This window comes from Nothoprocta perdicaria, unplaced genomic scaffold (assembly GCF_003342845.1).
Source record: "Nothoprocta perdicaria isolate Ctin4 unplaced genomic scaffold, notPer1 scaffold_173, whole genome shotgun sequence".
Lineage (NCBI taxonomy): Eukaryota > Metazoa > Chordata > Aves > Tinamiformes > Tinamidae > Nothoprocta > Nothoprocta perdicaria.
In genome coordinates, this window is record NW_020454905.1 from 58,056 (window position 1) to 74,675 (window position 16,620).

Consider the following 16,620-nt stretch of genomic DNA (forward strand, 5'->3'; position numbering starts at 1 on the left):
CTAACGTTCCTTTTTTTCCAACAGACGCTTCCCACTTTAGGAGGTTTACTCCCTGAGGTGCGTAACGGGGAGGCATCCATGTACGCACGAGTACTGATGGATCTGATAATGCGCATTCTTCTTGCTATAAAGTGCATTTTGGGGCTGAGCTAACTATCTGGACATGGTGTTCTGTGTTGCCACTGGAAAGGTCCTATCTCATTTATCAATTTTTTTTTTTTTTCTTATTTGGATGAATAAAGGATAGGTCAAATTGAGAGGAGGTTTTTATTTGACAGTGATCTTACTAGAGTGGTACTGAATGGTGGGAGCTTCATCCTATCAGTTAATGGACAATGACTTCAGAGTGGGAGTTCAAGAGAAGAAAAGAGGGCACGAGAGATGCAAAAATGTGTGGAAAAGATTCTTACTATGATAAATGCCTCTTTGAGGGATATATGCTCTGGCATATACCAATCAAAAGCTTGATTCTTAGAGCCATCAAAATGTACAATAGCTTTTAAAAATGCTGTATTCGGTCAACTTCATGCATGTCCACYAGAAAAAAAATAATAATTTATAGAGACATTAATCATTTGATATGCTTTTATAACTAAAGATATTAATATGGGACAATTATAGTATAAGCATTTCTTACCTTGAAAAATACGTTTGTGTTTTGCTTATTTTGAGTGCATGTCACATTCTAACATTAAGTTAGAAATTGTATGCTATTATCCAAAGATGATTTTATTAAATTGTTATTATTTCATAAGGAAATTACGTTATYTATTTCATGATAGTCTTGAATATTTCAAGAATTCCATAATTCCTGAAATTTATTCAAATAATCATTTGCAACTGGATTAGAAAGCCAGCTTTCTCTTTCATATAAAATACAAAATATCTGTACAAAAATATTTGCAAGTAATTGTTATTTAAAATCTTTCATGATGATTGTTTCTTTTTGTGTGGCTTTATATAGAAATATTTATATAGAAATATTCATTACAGAGTTAGGATGCAGGTTATTATATTATTTCATATAAACCATAACTTAGATCCTTGTAGTGTGACATATATGCAGGTTCCATAACTTCAGAAAATCTAGAATCTCTTATGATTTTCACCAGTGTTTCGAAACATTACTTTTTATACATGCAGTGACTTATAATAGTATAGAAGATAGATAATAGGAAGTACTTCATTTGTACTTTTTTAAAAAATCGTTATTGAAAGAAATAGGCCCAGTATCCACATAAGATTTTGTACAATTTTCCAGACAATTTTGTATCATAAATATGCTTTTTGCATATACTGTGTTATGTCCATGACTTGATTTTATTGGCCTGTATATTGCCTGAGTCACTGCATAGGAGTAGCTATATTGGTTTGCAAGGCAAGTGACTTTCTTGCTAATGGGACTCGGTAATATAAATTAGGAAAACAATGTTTGTGAAAGGTGATGCAGCAGTCCTACGACCAACAGGATATTTGCTGCTCTTTCTCATGCTGGAATGAATTGAAAAAGCAGCAAAACTTTGCTTGAGGTAGTTGTTGTTGGGTTTATTTTGTGAATGATTGATAACAGAAGGTTTGAGCTTTAGGGTACACATCTTTTATGTAAAGATAGTTCTCAGCAATGTATAAATTGCTCTAAGTAATAGCATGAAATATGAAAGGAGTTATTTGGTGCCATACATTATAAGTAGGCCTTTCTTTAACAGTGTTTTGTTTTGTTGTTCTTTTTCAAAAAAACTTTTTCAACATGCATTCCCTATGTACTCAGTCTTTTCCTGCCTATTATCTTCCTTGAACTATCAGAAATATGCTTCTTAACATTTTTATAGCATGTAAAGTTCTCTCTTCATCTTTGATTTTTGTTATGTGTCTGTTTTTGCATGCGCTATGTGTCTGCATTAATCACAACTGGTTTAATTTTTGAGTATATTGCAATATTCATTGGCCAGATTTGTCCATATGAAATCATGTAACACAAATTTCTGTCTAACATGATGTGGTTACTCTATATATCATGTAGTGRCTTTTGAGCAATTCAAATTAACAGTAGTTATTTGCAAAACCGTTTAAAACTCCAAAGCTGCTTGTTATGTGAAACCTTCCTTCATATTGAAGTTATCTTACTCTCCATTCCTGGCACTAAGCAGTGCCATGGTGCATTAATGTTCATGTGAGATTGCAAATCTTTTTCTGCTTGGATTCTTTGTCCTGCCTCCAGTTGTAAAAATCACTGAATAAATAAGTGTGGATTCTTGTTAAATGCAGAAAAATGGGCGTTATATATCTCTCTGAAGGTTAGGATGAACTAGTTTATTCTACAGAGCCTTTTCATCTTCTTTTTAACTAAAAGATACTAAAGAYAACTTTCTATTTAAAGCGATATGTAGTCTAGACTCTTAGACTGTCTCTTGAAATGGTCTGCTTATTCAAAGCATTCAAAAGCTTGGTCAACTAATCTCTTAGGAAACTCATTGTGAATGGGAAATAACGTAGACTCCCCTGCTATTCCATGGAGTGTATTTGTCAGCCCTTTTATAGGAAATGTAACTGGATTTCCACAGTTCTCCACCTGGCTACTCACAGCATCCTGGGATGACTCAGAACATTATTTACTCTGTTCTAGATTGAAGCTATGTCAGTACTGAAATTTGAGGAAACCAAGGGTAGTATAAAAATAGTGATTGTGCACAACTGTATTAAATGGAACAGTAATACTAGGAGGGCACTGCATTATGTTAGGAGTTATGCTATTCATTCTAGAGAGTCTATGTCAACATTTCTTACCAGTTTAAACTGCTCTAGGAAGAGCGGCATGGATTAATTGCTAGTGAAATCCCCTAGGCTTTATTCGAGGTACCACAGAGATGTGTTTAGCCTGGTTCGCAAGGCAAATGAGAACGTTTAATGAACTGCTTACTGAGTGCAGTTGCAGGGGGTGTATGTCCTTCATGCTCTTTGCTGCTGCTGCAGCTTTGTGCCAGCCCATTCCCTTGACTAGTTTAAAGCCTCTTGTTCTTGTGAAGTGAGGAAAGTGACTGGAGTGCAATTGGGTTTGGGGACACTGATTCCATGTGATAAACATCTGCTGTCTTATTTTATGGTGCATTTTTGGGGCATGCTGAAAGGACATGCTGGGTGCAGTTTATAAATAGAAAAGAAAATGAGATGTGAAGAACAAGGACTTTTTTTTTTAACTTTCGCAGTTCTTAGGAATGACCTTGCAACAGTTGAAAATATGATTGCAAGAGCATACTTTTCTTGAAGAGTTTTCCTTTTTYTAATAACTGTCTACCTGTGCTATGTATTGTTACTATTAAAAGTTGCCAGCTTCTTGGATTTTGATATAAACTTACAACTTCCCCTGGACTGAATATAATCTTTCTGATACAAAATATGCATTATATAAAAAGATGATTTAAATATATACCTTTTAAAGGTAAACAGTCAATTAATTATGGTACATTTAGAATAGGTATATTTTGCCAAAAGTACCAAAGTATGTTAGAGTAGCCAACCTTTGTCAACATTTAGCACTAGATTTTGATAAATTATTGTATTGGATCTTATAAATGTASTTATTAAACATTTAAAGATTTTGTATGATTGGCTTTCAAGTTGCAGAATGCCAACCTGCAGTGCCAGGTTTTCTTCATATCATTATTTTAGTTGGTGTTGTGACTGCACACTTTCCATCTATCTGTTGCCTAGTTGATGTCTAGGCACAAAGGCAGATGTTACATGAAGTTGACAGACATTGTGTGGTAACTTGGCTAAGATCTCATTTTCATTAAAGCAGAATCTGTCATTCTTCACTAGAAAAATCAAATTTTGTACAGACACATTGTANTTTTTTTTTTTTTTTTTTTTTTTTTTTTTTTTTCTGTTCTATTTCCAAAGGAAAGACAGGCAACAGTGAAAAAAGAGAAGAGTTGTCCCCAGCAAATGAACAAACTGGGAGAACGGAACAAAATGCAAAGAGCAAATTCAGTCACCGTAGATGGACAAGGTCTTCAGGTGTGATTATTGTTGTTATTTTAATTTTAAGAAGATAATTGTAGGTATGAAGACAACAATAGGGTGAGCAATCTTAAAAGGAAAATATTTCCTATATAGACTTCACTCTTACAATTAGAAAATATGGCAATAAGGTAACTTTTTCCATTTCCATAGGATTTCCATTTACAGGAGTCCTCAGTTTCTAATATAGTTGATGGGACTTCCTAAGACATTAAGGTGAAAGGGTTAGTGACTCTGTAACACTTAGATTGCAAGCTGAAGATGAAACCGATTATTTTACTTTTTGAATCAATTTTATATCAATTTTTTGAATTGCTGCAACTGTCATGCAGTGTTGTTTGAAATTACTTGATAAAACTGAACCCATGACTAGATCATTGTTAGACTTTTAAACTATCAGATGGGTGTATTAAACTTCAAAGTTATTACTCCCGACATTTCCAAAGAAGGTATTTGGAACACTTAAGGGTGGAGATAAGTAAGGAAGTTACAATAGTAGTTTTATCTATTAAAACAGAGATTTTTCTACTTTGAAAGAAACCTGATAGTATGTACCTATGTGTGAAATTTATGGGCAAATGTTGTCGTAGGGAGGTTAAAGAATGTCTGAAGGTCTGTCTGAACTGCTATGCTKCTTTTCCTTGAGAATGGGGGTAGTTTTGAGTAGTGCAAATTTTCATGTATGTGATACTTTTGGTTTTCCTCAGGAGTAAATGATCATCATGAGAACAATGTGATAATCATTTAATTTACATTGTTGACTGCTCTCTGTATCTTTTGATGTGCTGGAATTGAGATTCAGTACAATGACAAAGATCCCATTAACATAGATCAAATACTGAACACCTCATATTTCACGATTACTTTGTTGTGTCAAGATAGAGAGGCTTATTTGTATTGTGTTTTGATCCTTTTTGATTCACAAAATATTCCTATTATGACAACTCAAATGGAAAAAAAAATCTGCAGTCACATGACAGCTCCATTAATGTCCTGTCATGATATTATAGTGATCATTTTCCAAGGCTCTCAAGGCTGTCTTCCTGAGATTGCTGTCTGCTCAGATTGCAGTAGTAATCAGATCACCTGTGAAAGGTGAAGCATGAAGCAAAGAGGGTATTTATTGACTGAATGCTTTAGTTATGTCTAATCACAGTGTGAGAAGCTCTAATAAATGGATGCTACTGGAAGCATATGGAGAATTCTGTAGACCCAAGAATGTATCTGTGCTATTCCAGTGAGAAGTACCTCAGATACTTCTGGTATCATCTGCTTTAAGTAGTAGTACCATTTTTTATTTTACCTCCAGGATTGGTTTGCTTACGTTTGAGTAATTTTGCAGTATATTTCCATAATATTGCAGTATATTTTCAGGATGAACTGGAATAAAAATTTCTGTAGCTGATCAAATTGTGATATTGTAGTTCTGTCATAGCTGGCCAAAGTACACAAGTAGTCAAACTGGCCAGTACTCAAGTATTATTTGAAGTGTACATTAAACACCAATATATTGTTCATGTCTTCTCATTTGAACATGATATGCAGTGATTTTAGACAGCAGAAAAGAGTTTTTGTGGTTTTTTTGAAACGTTGKTTTAATCAGAAAATATTATCTGTTTAATCAGATTGTTAATTTCATTTATTTATGACTTAAGATCCCAAGACACTGTTTTAGAAATACATGGGAAATCCTCACATAAGTCCTGTGAGACATCTGCTTTAAATATGGATGAAGCTGTATATAATTGGTTTCCTCTTAAAGAAAAAAAATAAACAAAAAAGGAAAGAAAAGAAACATTTTTTGTAGGTTTTATCACAAAAAAATTAAATTATCTTCTAATAGCTTCATGAAGATACGTTACATTGTTAGATTAACACCTGATTGGCCTAAGATTCATTAACTTAGTCTAAATATTAGTTTGTATTGTAAATTATATATGGAAATGTTACATTATTTAGAAAACTAATTTAGAAAAGCTGTAAGAAATTAATTGGGAGAGATCTTATTTTGGCATAAAGTAAAATACAAACTGATTTCTAGATTTTTTTTTTTTTTGATGATCCTAGACCACCTACTTGTAATGATAGGGTTAAGTTTTGAAATAAAAGATTGTTAAAAAAATAAAATAAGTTTGTCAGATATAATTTTTGCTGAGAAGACTATCAAGGCAAAACCTTCCTTCCATCAGAGTGGTGTGCACATAACTCAGTGGCACTGGAGATCTGCACAACTTATAGAAGACTATTAATCATAGTTAAGCACATTCATCTTACTTCTTTCTAGCTAACCAGCATAATGATCAGGATTATTATTTCTAATTAGAGGAAGTAATAGATCATGTATAACCTTAGGATGAGTCTCATTAATTAACCTGTGTCCTAAGGGATTTCAGTAGGTAGTCCATCTCTGTCACAGTGAGCACCGTTGGTTTACACTTAGTTCMCAGGAACAAACATCTGGTGAATTGGCTAAATAACTAAAATTGATTAAAACAGTAGACAAAAATTAAATATATGACAAACYTCAATATGTCCTGCAATTTGATAGCTTATGTGCTTCACCTATAGTACTCTACCATCAGAATATACTGCACGGAATATGATGCTGTGTTGGTTTTGGCTAGATTTAAATCCACTGCTTTTGCTAAAATTTTCCTTTTTTTTTAAGAATTGGATCAGAATTGGACTTAGTTTTTGTATAATTATTGATGGGAAAAAAAAGGAATTTCGGATATATAAAGGATTGTCAATCTAACTCCCTTAGCTTTATGTTCTTTAAGTTCTGCCTGAAGATATATTTTGTACAATCTTCAGATGAAAAGACTCCACTGTTTCAGGAATTATGAGTAAGGATTTGGAGCAAGAATTTTCAATATATATCCCCTTTGAAACAGAGACAATCTAAATTATTAGTGCATGACTTTGGAGATGTTGACTTTGCACTCTTGATATACTTTTAAATATTTTAGAATGGTGATATATGGCTAAAAGAGTGATACTGCTTTCGTATGACTAATCTATGATTATAAGCAGGTGTTAGAGGTAACTATTCATCTGATGTAAAGTTTTTTATATTATTCATAGTCAGTGGAGCAAAAGCAGTGAAAACTCACATCTTTAGCATTTAAAAATACCTAAGCAATGTGTTAGTTCAACAAGACTGAACATTATTTTAGAATATAATATGTTCCAAACAGAAGAGAATAAAAGGAGATGGAAGGAGGCATTGTCTTCTGTATTTTTCCATCTTTCTCCCTATTCTTTTCCTCAGATTTGTAACTTCCGCATATAATCTCCTATATTTTTTTTCAACTTCCCAGCTGTCCAAGCTATTTAAAGGAGCTAATTATTACTGATTGTTAGGTTTTTAAGACTCCGTGATTTCRTCATTTCAACTATTGCAGGTTTCTACTGTTTAAAAAAAAAAAAAAATCTTGTTTTTTTGGGGATTTTCCTCAAGTTAAAGATTTAATATAGCTATGCTTGATTTTTATAAGCTCTGTAATTTCTCCTGCTTCTCACGACAAAATATGCTTTCTTCATAGCTTTTTGGCATAGGAAGTTACTGTTTTGTCAGAATTAAAGTTATACATTTCTTTCATTGATTTCTTTTTCTCTATTGATGGATATAACCTATATATATATCAGTATTGATTTCAATGGAATTGCATATTAAAATGGCATCACAGCTGTAAGTCAGACAGCTAGCATAAAAAATCATAAATGTCACTTATAATTTGTGGGAAATTAATGAAGTGAGGATTATTGCAACTTGCGGAATTACTTCCAGCTGGTTTATATAGCATAACATAGAGTTTGCATTAAGCTTTTTGTTTTCTGTCTACTATAGGAAAAAAAAATGAAAGCAACACACAGCAATAATGAGTGGCTGTGTTATTCCCTTCTTTCAGATCACTCCAGTTCCAGGCACTCATCCACTTTTAGTTTTTGTCAATCCTAAAAGTGGTGGGAAACAAGGCGAGAGGTAAGAACTATTTCTCTTTTTGATTGTTTATTTGTTTCCTGTATTTGATCTGTGATATGTTTAAAAATTTGAAAAGTTTAGACATGAGTAAAAATCCCAAATGGAGTGCATTTTTTAAAGATATGACTTGGACATTCCCATTACCCTCTTTGGAATCGGTGCACGTTAGCATATGCTTATTAACCTCTGCAACTAAAAACTAGAAACAGTTCCATGCATGTGCTTCATTTCACTTCAGAAACAGTAACTATGCTTACTGCATGATTTTGTACAGTTTACACAAAGGCATGAATTGCTGTATTTCGCACTGTAAAGTTCATGTTGAAACAGTTTTAATATCTCAATTATGCAAAAAGGCTTTTAAACTGTAGACATTATTCCATTTTCTAATATATAACCTTGTGTAGAGTAAYTTACCTTACCTTACTTACCTTAATAATTAAGCTTTCAGTCTTGGAGATACAAGGAGTAGTAGATAGAAAGCATTATAACAATCAAGTTAGAGTATCAAAATCTATTCACATAGACTCTAAAGGTACTGCATTTCAAGTATGTAAGTAGTGATATTAATTTTAGTTCAAAAAGCCTATATGTGTGCTGAAATGTTAGTGCATCAGTGTGAAAATAATAAAACAAAGGCAAGGACCTTCTCCTGTTCTACAAGCTCTTTTTCAAGATTTACTTCAGACTCATAAGTGATAACAATATCACCATTTTTGATCTAAACATATTCTATCATGTAAATACCATGATTTTTAGACTATCTTCAAATACCAGTGCTGTAATTTATTCTTCAAATCTTGAAAAAGGTTACATTTTTTTGACCAATTCCCCTCTGAAGAGGGCATCTGTGGACAGTGAACAACGTGGATACTCCGATGCGCAAAAGGAAGGATCTAGTGTGGTTTTTGAGAGTGTCAACTCTCCCTTCCTCTTCCTTGCTGTCCCCATCAGGTCATTTCTTTTCTTTATTTAAACCAAAAAGGCACACAGTCCTGCAAGGCAGAGGTTAGGGAAATCTCGTAAGTCAAAAACATTTAATCCAAACTATGCTCCAAGTCCTTGGACAGAAGGGGTTATTACTTAGGACTGTGTTCTATAGTCTGCAGGCTGGTATACTTAGTTATCATCCTGTCAATAACAGCTCTTCATTATGTCAAAGGCAAATGATGGATCTAAAAAATTCAGGATAAACAATTTCTCAAGATCATGCCTTGCAATCATGATAATACAATGTCAGCCAACAGTTGAAGCTTATGTGGTAAACATTTGTAGTACAAACACCGTAGTGTGAGGTACACTGAGGAAGGGAAAGTGCTTGCACACAGCTTGCCTTGTTTTGTAATATGCTTATGAAGTCAGCAGGTCAGGAATCCAGTTTGGGAATATGTATGTGAGAGGTATGTTAGAGAGCTGTGCTTACATGGTTAGTGATAACACAGAACCAGTTTAAAGGAAATGCTGTTTCACACTTTTATTTCCCAGCTCAGAATTGGTCCCAGATGTTACTAGCTGAATAGGCTTAATGAGCATGAGGGATGTCATTTAATGATGCATATTCTCTTCTGTTAAATCAAGTTAAAAACCTGATCCCCAACTCAGTCTATTGTTTTCATTCACATATAGCAATCTGGCATCTCTTAATGTTAATACACCTGTTAATGGGGCCAAACAGATCAAAGGAAAGATCTGAATTAAAAAAAAAAATAATGCCTTCAAAAATGTGCCTACGTGTTTTGTTCACTAACAACTTTATCTACAAACCTCATTACACAATAAAGTGGGTAGTATGAGGACAGCAGCAAGCAGCTGAGTATAGTGAAGTATAACCTCGTAGGCTGGCTTTGATGTCACAGAAAATATAATGCTTAACTGCATACTAATTTGTCAGGGCTGCACTCAAATTTTATCTTAGCAGGAACATGTCAAGAACCCTGCTACAAAGCCATGCAGACATATTTCAAGTCAGTCACTAGCAGGGGATGTTTATAACTCATGGTTTCACGTAAAACTAGATTTTAAAAGGGACAAAAAAATGTTATTCCATGTATGGAATATTTTATTAAAAGGGGCTTTTCTGCCTGCCTTTTGGGTGTTGACATTTTGTATTGATTCCAGTAACAAAATAATAAAGACATTAAGATCACATATTACCTGGAAGATTTAATCTAAAGTATGAAATCACTTCCAGGGAACAATAACGATATTTTTTTTAACTTTTCTTGGTTTTCACGTGTCTGACAGATCGTCAGTAACCAGAAAAAAAGGAAACTCCTGGACTTTTGCAGCACTTATATATTGCGAAAAGTAAAATGAAAGACTATTTGAAGACATAAATAGCTTTGTAAAAATGCACAGTGGTGGTGATTCAGGTTAGACTTTCTGCTTATAGTAATTTTGCAATCTAGTCAGGTATTGAGAAACTTAAGAATAGAGGATAGATCAGAAYGAAATCAAAATTTCTGTAGCAGGAGTGGTGGGAGAACCTGCTAATTTTTGTACATGAGAATTTCATTATCTTGGCTCAGTCAGATTAAGGTGATGTTTTAGTGGGAGCTAGTCTTCAGTCTTTACTTAAGATGCTTTAAGATACTTTGCTATATTTCAGGGATCATGATGAATGAAGTTATGATTTCTATTTGACTTTCACTGAGCACAGAAAGGTTATTGCAGATATTGTCAAGAATCCAGTGTTCCCACAGTTCCCCTGTATGAGACTTTATGCCTTGCCATATGGTAAGCCAACCCATTTCAGTGCCCTTAGATTTGGAGAGAGTGCATGCATCTGTCTAACACCAAATTGAGTAAATGGCTTCCCTCAGTAATAATTTTCCCTTTTTCAATTCCTATTTTGCAAGCCTTTTCAAATCTCTCCTATGGAAAGGAAAAGAACAGAGGATCAGTCACTTTAATGTAATGGACGGTTACTTAAAGGATACTTTAATTTTTAAGTGTTGCAGCAGAGGGGTAGTGGAAAATATAAATGCATAGTCAGAAAGAATGCATTCAGAAGATAAAAGTAGTTCAGGTTGGGAGCATCTGTGTTCTCCACAACCATATTTAGGTTATCAATGTTTTAAAATTTGAATTCTATTAAAAAAGAACCATTATGTAAAATGTGTATAGCTCTCTCTTTTTAAAACTAATAGCATAATTTTCAGATATATAACAAAATAAAGTACTGTGAAAATAATTCATTCATGATATCTTCTCAAATGGAGRGATAGGTATCAATTGCCTATCACTTGCAATGCAAATACATTTAAACATTTGTATTTGTTCTTAAAAGATTAGCCACAGTGCAGATATGTTTATAAMAAATATAAAAAGTGTATCATTTAACATGTATTAAGCCATAAGTATCAGATGAATTTTAMCCTTTCATAGACCAAAAATAAACTAATTAAAATGGATTTGGATCATCCATTGGTTTATCCAACCAAATCAAGTGTCTTCCTTAGGCTGCGTTACAATTTAACATGTTCAATAATTGTGCATAAAATAGAAATTTAAACAATTGTATGTTTATTCAGAAAAAAAAAAAATATTTCCATTTCCAATGGAATGTCCTAGAGCTAACATTCCTGCATGTTTGTCTTTAAGATTTAACTTATCAAAATAACAACTGTGAATTATCTGTGAATAAAATGTACAAAATTGCTACATAATTGACAATATAGATTTTTTTTCAGCAGAAAGAATGTGCAACTGCCAAATGGTTACGGCATGTAGTGCTTCTAAAGGCTGTTACTGTGAAGGGTAATGTTTCTCACATAAGAGTAGTACTAAATCACATTGCTGTTTTGCCACACTCATTACTTTTTTTACTTTCCCCTTCCCCATTTTGTAATTTATTTGCCTGACCAGCAGGTGAGCTTAAACAATTGTTTCCTTGGCAAATGTGCGGTTGGATGCACTGGAGATCAGCTTCCGTACTCTGACTATTCCTGCTGACTCCACTTTCAGGTTCTGTGCAGCACAGGGTGGTGATATCTTTGACCTTTGTTGTTTTCAGATAACTTTATTTCAAAGTACCTCTTCCATCCCACCTTATCATAATACTTGATTTCTAAGCTCCTAACATGGAGACAAAATATAGGAGTGATTAATTTTTTTTTTTTTTTAATACCATGTAACCTAGAGAGAGGTATATTAACGTTCTTTTACTTGGGGAGTGAATACTTTACTTGTCACTATTGATAAATTAAGCCTAAACTCTCCTTAGTTTACATTATCCCCAAGATGCTTGAATTAATGCATTCCCCATATTGCAGGCAGCATTGCTGTGTACAGCTTTTCCTCTGGTGATTTCCTGACAGTTTTGGAGTACCAACAGGTTTCTGTCCCTCTATGTCTCCTAACTTTCTAAAGCAGGATCTTATGACTTTGAAAGATTGCTTGGTCTAGCTCACGCCAAGCAATCACCTGCAGTCAGGAGACCTGCAAAAGATCCCAGCTCTCTTGGCCCTTTCTACTGTAATTTCATGCCTCCTCAGTTATGCTAGCASAGCTGTTTTGGGTTTTCCACTGCATATCATATCCTGAGCATGATGTAAGTGGGGGGACGAAATGACAGCAGAGAAGCTTTCCTGACTATTTGTGTTTTAACTTGAATCTGTGAAATTATCTAGATCAGAAAATAGCCCAGTGAACAATTACATAAGCACAACTGGATGTTGGCAAACTGTGTTATAATGTAGGTACCAGCTGGGTGATGGCAAGTGGTGATTTCATACTCTGGCTTTGTTCATGGAATTGCACTCAGTCACAATGAGCTCTCTTATGTAGCATTACCCACTACACTGCTGTGGTGCTTTGTCTGCACAAATCACCAGTCACGAGGCAGCTATGTCTGAATTCTTCCTTGAAAACAGAAGCAAGCTTTTTTTTTTTTCCTTTTTTTCCCCCCCCCCCCAAAAATACGTCAGTATTTTTAGGCTATTCGGAATTGTACTTATAAGACTGGTAAGTCTGAATTACTGTCCATTTCCTAGTCTTGAATGTGCCACTCACTATCAGAACTACCTACAGTTCAGTCTGAAGGCAAACTTAGGTATTGTCTTTCTCTTTCTTGAACTAAATGCTTGAACTAAAATGAATCATCTTTTAAGTTATAAATTTTACACTGACTAGTGTACAGAAATATGTGTTGTAGTAATTTAAAGCATGATGTGTCATTTGCAATGAGTCAGTACAGCATGATTCTGCTGGTACTACTGATCAACCACTGTCTATGAATGGCATTGAACTGAGCTGATATCATAGGATTCAGTGTCATCTCTTCATTACAGTGCATAGGCTTCTAGACTTTGGCTAGAGATATGTAGCTCCCTATTTATTAAGACCATTTTTACACCATTTCACTGATATCCAACAACTTTTTGATTTCAGGCAGCAAAGAGTTAAACCTTTAGGCTTTCATGACACTCTTGTTTAGGAACTCCCTCAGATTACACAGGTTAAATTCACTGAACTTTTGACCAGGTTAAATGGCATCACTGTCACTGAGAAGCAACCGCTGTCACTGACAGGCAACTTACACGTACTAAATACAAAATTAAAAATAGGATCCCTTTGCATCAGTAAAATACTGAATATGAAATGAAAATGTAGTGTTGTAAATCCGCTGACAAATGTCTGATTTAGTCATAATCACAACAGTTGACAAAAATGTGCTTGCTTGCAAAGAGAAACCAATCATTTCATATTGACATTTTCTGTCATGAGCAGCATCAGGAATAGATTGTGTGTGTGTTTGAATATAATGCTTTATAAAGAAACTAATATCACTAAATAATTGATAAGAAAAATTTCCAATTTAGCAATTTTACAGATAATTATAGATTTGTTTGCATTCAGTATCCTTATACCCTCCTCTTCCATCTAGCTTGATAAATTATGTATTTCTATTCAAAAAAATGCAGATAGTGTCTAGACAGTTTAATTTTGCTGAATTTGAAATTACGCAAACATGTAAGTTAAAAGAATTCAATTCTTATGATACATCTTTTTTATTGAAAGCAGTAGTAAAGGTTATTTAAAATGAAAGGAGGAGATATGCTAGTGGAAAAATAAGTGTATACTTAAAACATTAAAATATTAATTAGCCTGAGGACATAAACATTGCAATTAAAAGCAGGAATGAAGGTTTTATAAATTCAAACTATTTTTGTAGGTCCAGGCCTATATTCAGTCATTTAGAGCTCAAATTCTTTCATGTCTTTGATTATTTCTACATAAGAAATAATTGGGGTACAACATTGTTCATTGTAGTGAATGCAGGAAATTGCATTTCTAATGTTTGTAATCAAGACACAAAACATTTGTCATGCTTTTAGGACAAGTAACCTCAAATTTATGAGATTATAATTTTTGAAATATTCTACCATATCACAGAATCACTTCCCAGTAGTTCCTTCTGAAATAGGATAACACTTTACATACCATAATCAGTAATTTCCCTCCTATTATTGAGATTTTTTTAATGAGTGTGATGCAATTAAATTGTTAGTTTTCAGTCTTCTTGGTGTTCATTTGCTTTAAATATAATCTAAAGGAGATGTAAATTTCCATTAACTGATTCTAACAATAGCTGACAATAGGTTTGCTTTCTCAGAATGCTGTTCAATATATGGGGACATTTTTGGTAGGTGATTTTTTTTTTTTTTTTGAGTCATCCTTTCTTATGTTATCATGCCTTCCTATCCTACACTTTTATTTCTATGAAAGGCACTTGAATTGCAACAAGCTTGAGGCGGTTACATCTCAATATTATGTCCTCAACACAGAGTAGATATGAACTCTTATAATTGTCATATTCAAATATTTGATCTTCTTTTTGTATTAATGAGATCCTGTAATTTATGTCACTATAGTATGTGTTAACTTTGTAAATTCTTCGACTTTTTTTCTGTTTATTTTGTTTCATTTTGTTTTTACAAAAAAAAATACAAAACCATGTTTTTTTCCCTCTGTTTTTCCTCCTCAGAATTTATAGAAAATTCCAATACCTTTTAAATCCTCGTCAAGTTTATAGCCTTTCTGGAAATGGACCAATGCCAGGGTAAGTCTACAGTTAATATAATTACCAGGAACTCATTTAATAAAAACTACATAATCAAATGAAGAGGCTGAGGAACATATAGTATGCTTCAAATGTGTCAACACCACAGACCTATAAGTGGCTGCAGAAGTTACAGATATTAGAAATATGTAGAAATAAAACAACATATCCTCTTCATATTGTACTACTACAGATCATTTTATACTGATGACTGTGTAGGCCCTGTAAGAACTAGGAGATAAATTTCATTCCATTTTCAGCTTTCCTTGCTATATCAGCAATCTGAGTTCGCTCAGCTGTTACTTTTATGTTGCAAGTATTTGAACAGCCTCAGAGTGACTCGCAAAACATACGTTTCTTTTAAATGAACACATGTGCACATGTGTGTATGTGTGTATGTGTGTGTGAATATATATGTACACACACATCAGTACTGAACAACTTGTCCACATATCGTTTGCATGCAGTGAATATTATTTAGTTATGACTGATCTATAAAATTTTACATCAATCAGAAGAGATGCAGGACGATAATAAAATGTATATATATGTTCATTGACACAAAGTTTATACTGTTGTTTGAATGTTCATTTTTACCTTTCTATTTGGACCTTGAAATGTTTTATATAGAGAGGTTTGTCTTGAAGGTTGGTGGAGGAAAGAGAAAAGGAGAAAAGTACCTGATTTATGCCTTACAGTATTTTATTTCAATTGTTGCACTGGAAAGCATTTGCTCTAAGATTTTATGCTATTACTGTTGTTTTTAAGATTAAATATACAGAAAATGTGTTGATTTTTAAGTGAAAAAGGAAGTAGTTCTATATGTATTTATTGTTTATTATTTATTATTTATTATTTATTATTTATTATTTATTATTCATTATTTATTTTTGAAGTCGATTTTCAGAATACTTAGTGCTAACTCTGCTGACTAAATCTTGTCATAAAAGCTATCATACAACCTGCAGTATGGTGAAAAAATACTGGAAAAAAAAAGGAAATTAGGCAATTTGTGATTCTTCTCATTCTTGTAATTCTGTACAGTAACTGCATGCTAATGCTAATCTATTACTATAACAAAACACAAACAACAAATATGAAGTAATTATGCTACCTAAGAAAAATTTAAACAGTGTTAGTCCAGAAAACAAATATAATTGAAAAATTACAGAAAGTTATTTCAGAATTTCTTAGTAAATACTAACACAAACAAAATGAGCAACAAATATTGCCTTATATAAGGTATATATTTACCTAGTAGTGCTTTACTTGAGGTTGAGTTGCTATCTTTTAAAATCACTGAAATATTTTTGTTCAAATTCAGCTTGCCTCAGTGAAACTGAAAAAAAATCGAGCTAAGTATACTTCTTTTACTGACAAGTGTACATCTTTTATTGACTGCATTTCCGTTTATAACTGACTTCTGGTTTTCCTGTGTCTTGTGATGATGTAAGGACAATGTATTTTAAGGCAGAAGCACAAGAGGGCAGCATTAAGTGCAGACAGAAAACCAGCACTGAAACCATTTAAACTTCAATCATTTGAATCAGAACAG

The 16,620-nt window shown here is 33.3% G+C and overlaps 1 protein-coding gene across 1 annotated transcript in view; it reads left to right on the plus strand.

The window, feature by feature from the left end:
- The window catches only part of DGKB (diacylglycerol kinase beta), a gene marked incomplete at its 5' end in the record, with an annotated part of 260,260 nt that overhangs the window by 52,518 nt on the left and 191,122 nt on the right, over positions 1 to 16,620 (plus strand). The window contains 4 exons of the mRNA XM_026036252.1: positions 25 to 57; positions 3,898 to 4,014; positions 7,929 to 8,002; positions 14,991 to 15,065. Of these exons, the coding sequence (XP_025892037.1) occupies positions 25 to 57; positions 3,898 to 4,014; positions 7,929 to 8,002; positions 14,991 to 15,065 (299 nt within the window). The remainder of the gene's footprint in view (positions 1 to 24; positions 58 to 3,897; positions 4,015 to 7,928; positions 8,003 to 14,990; positions 15,066 to 16,620) is intronic.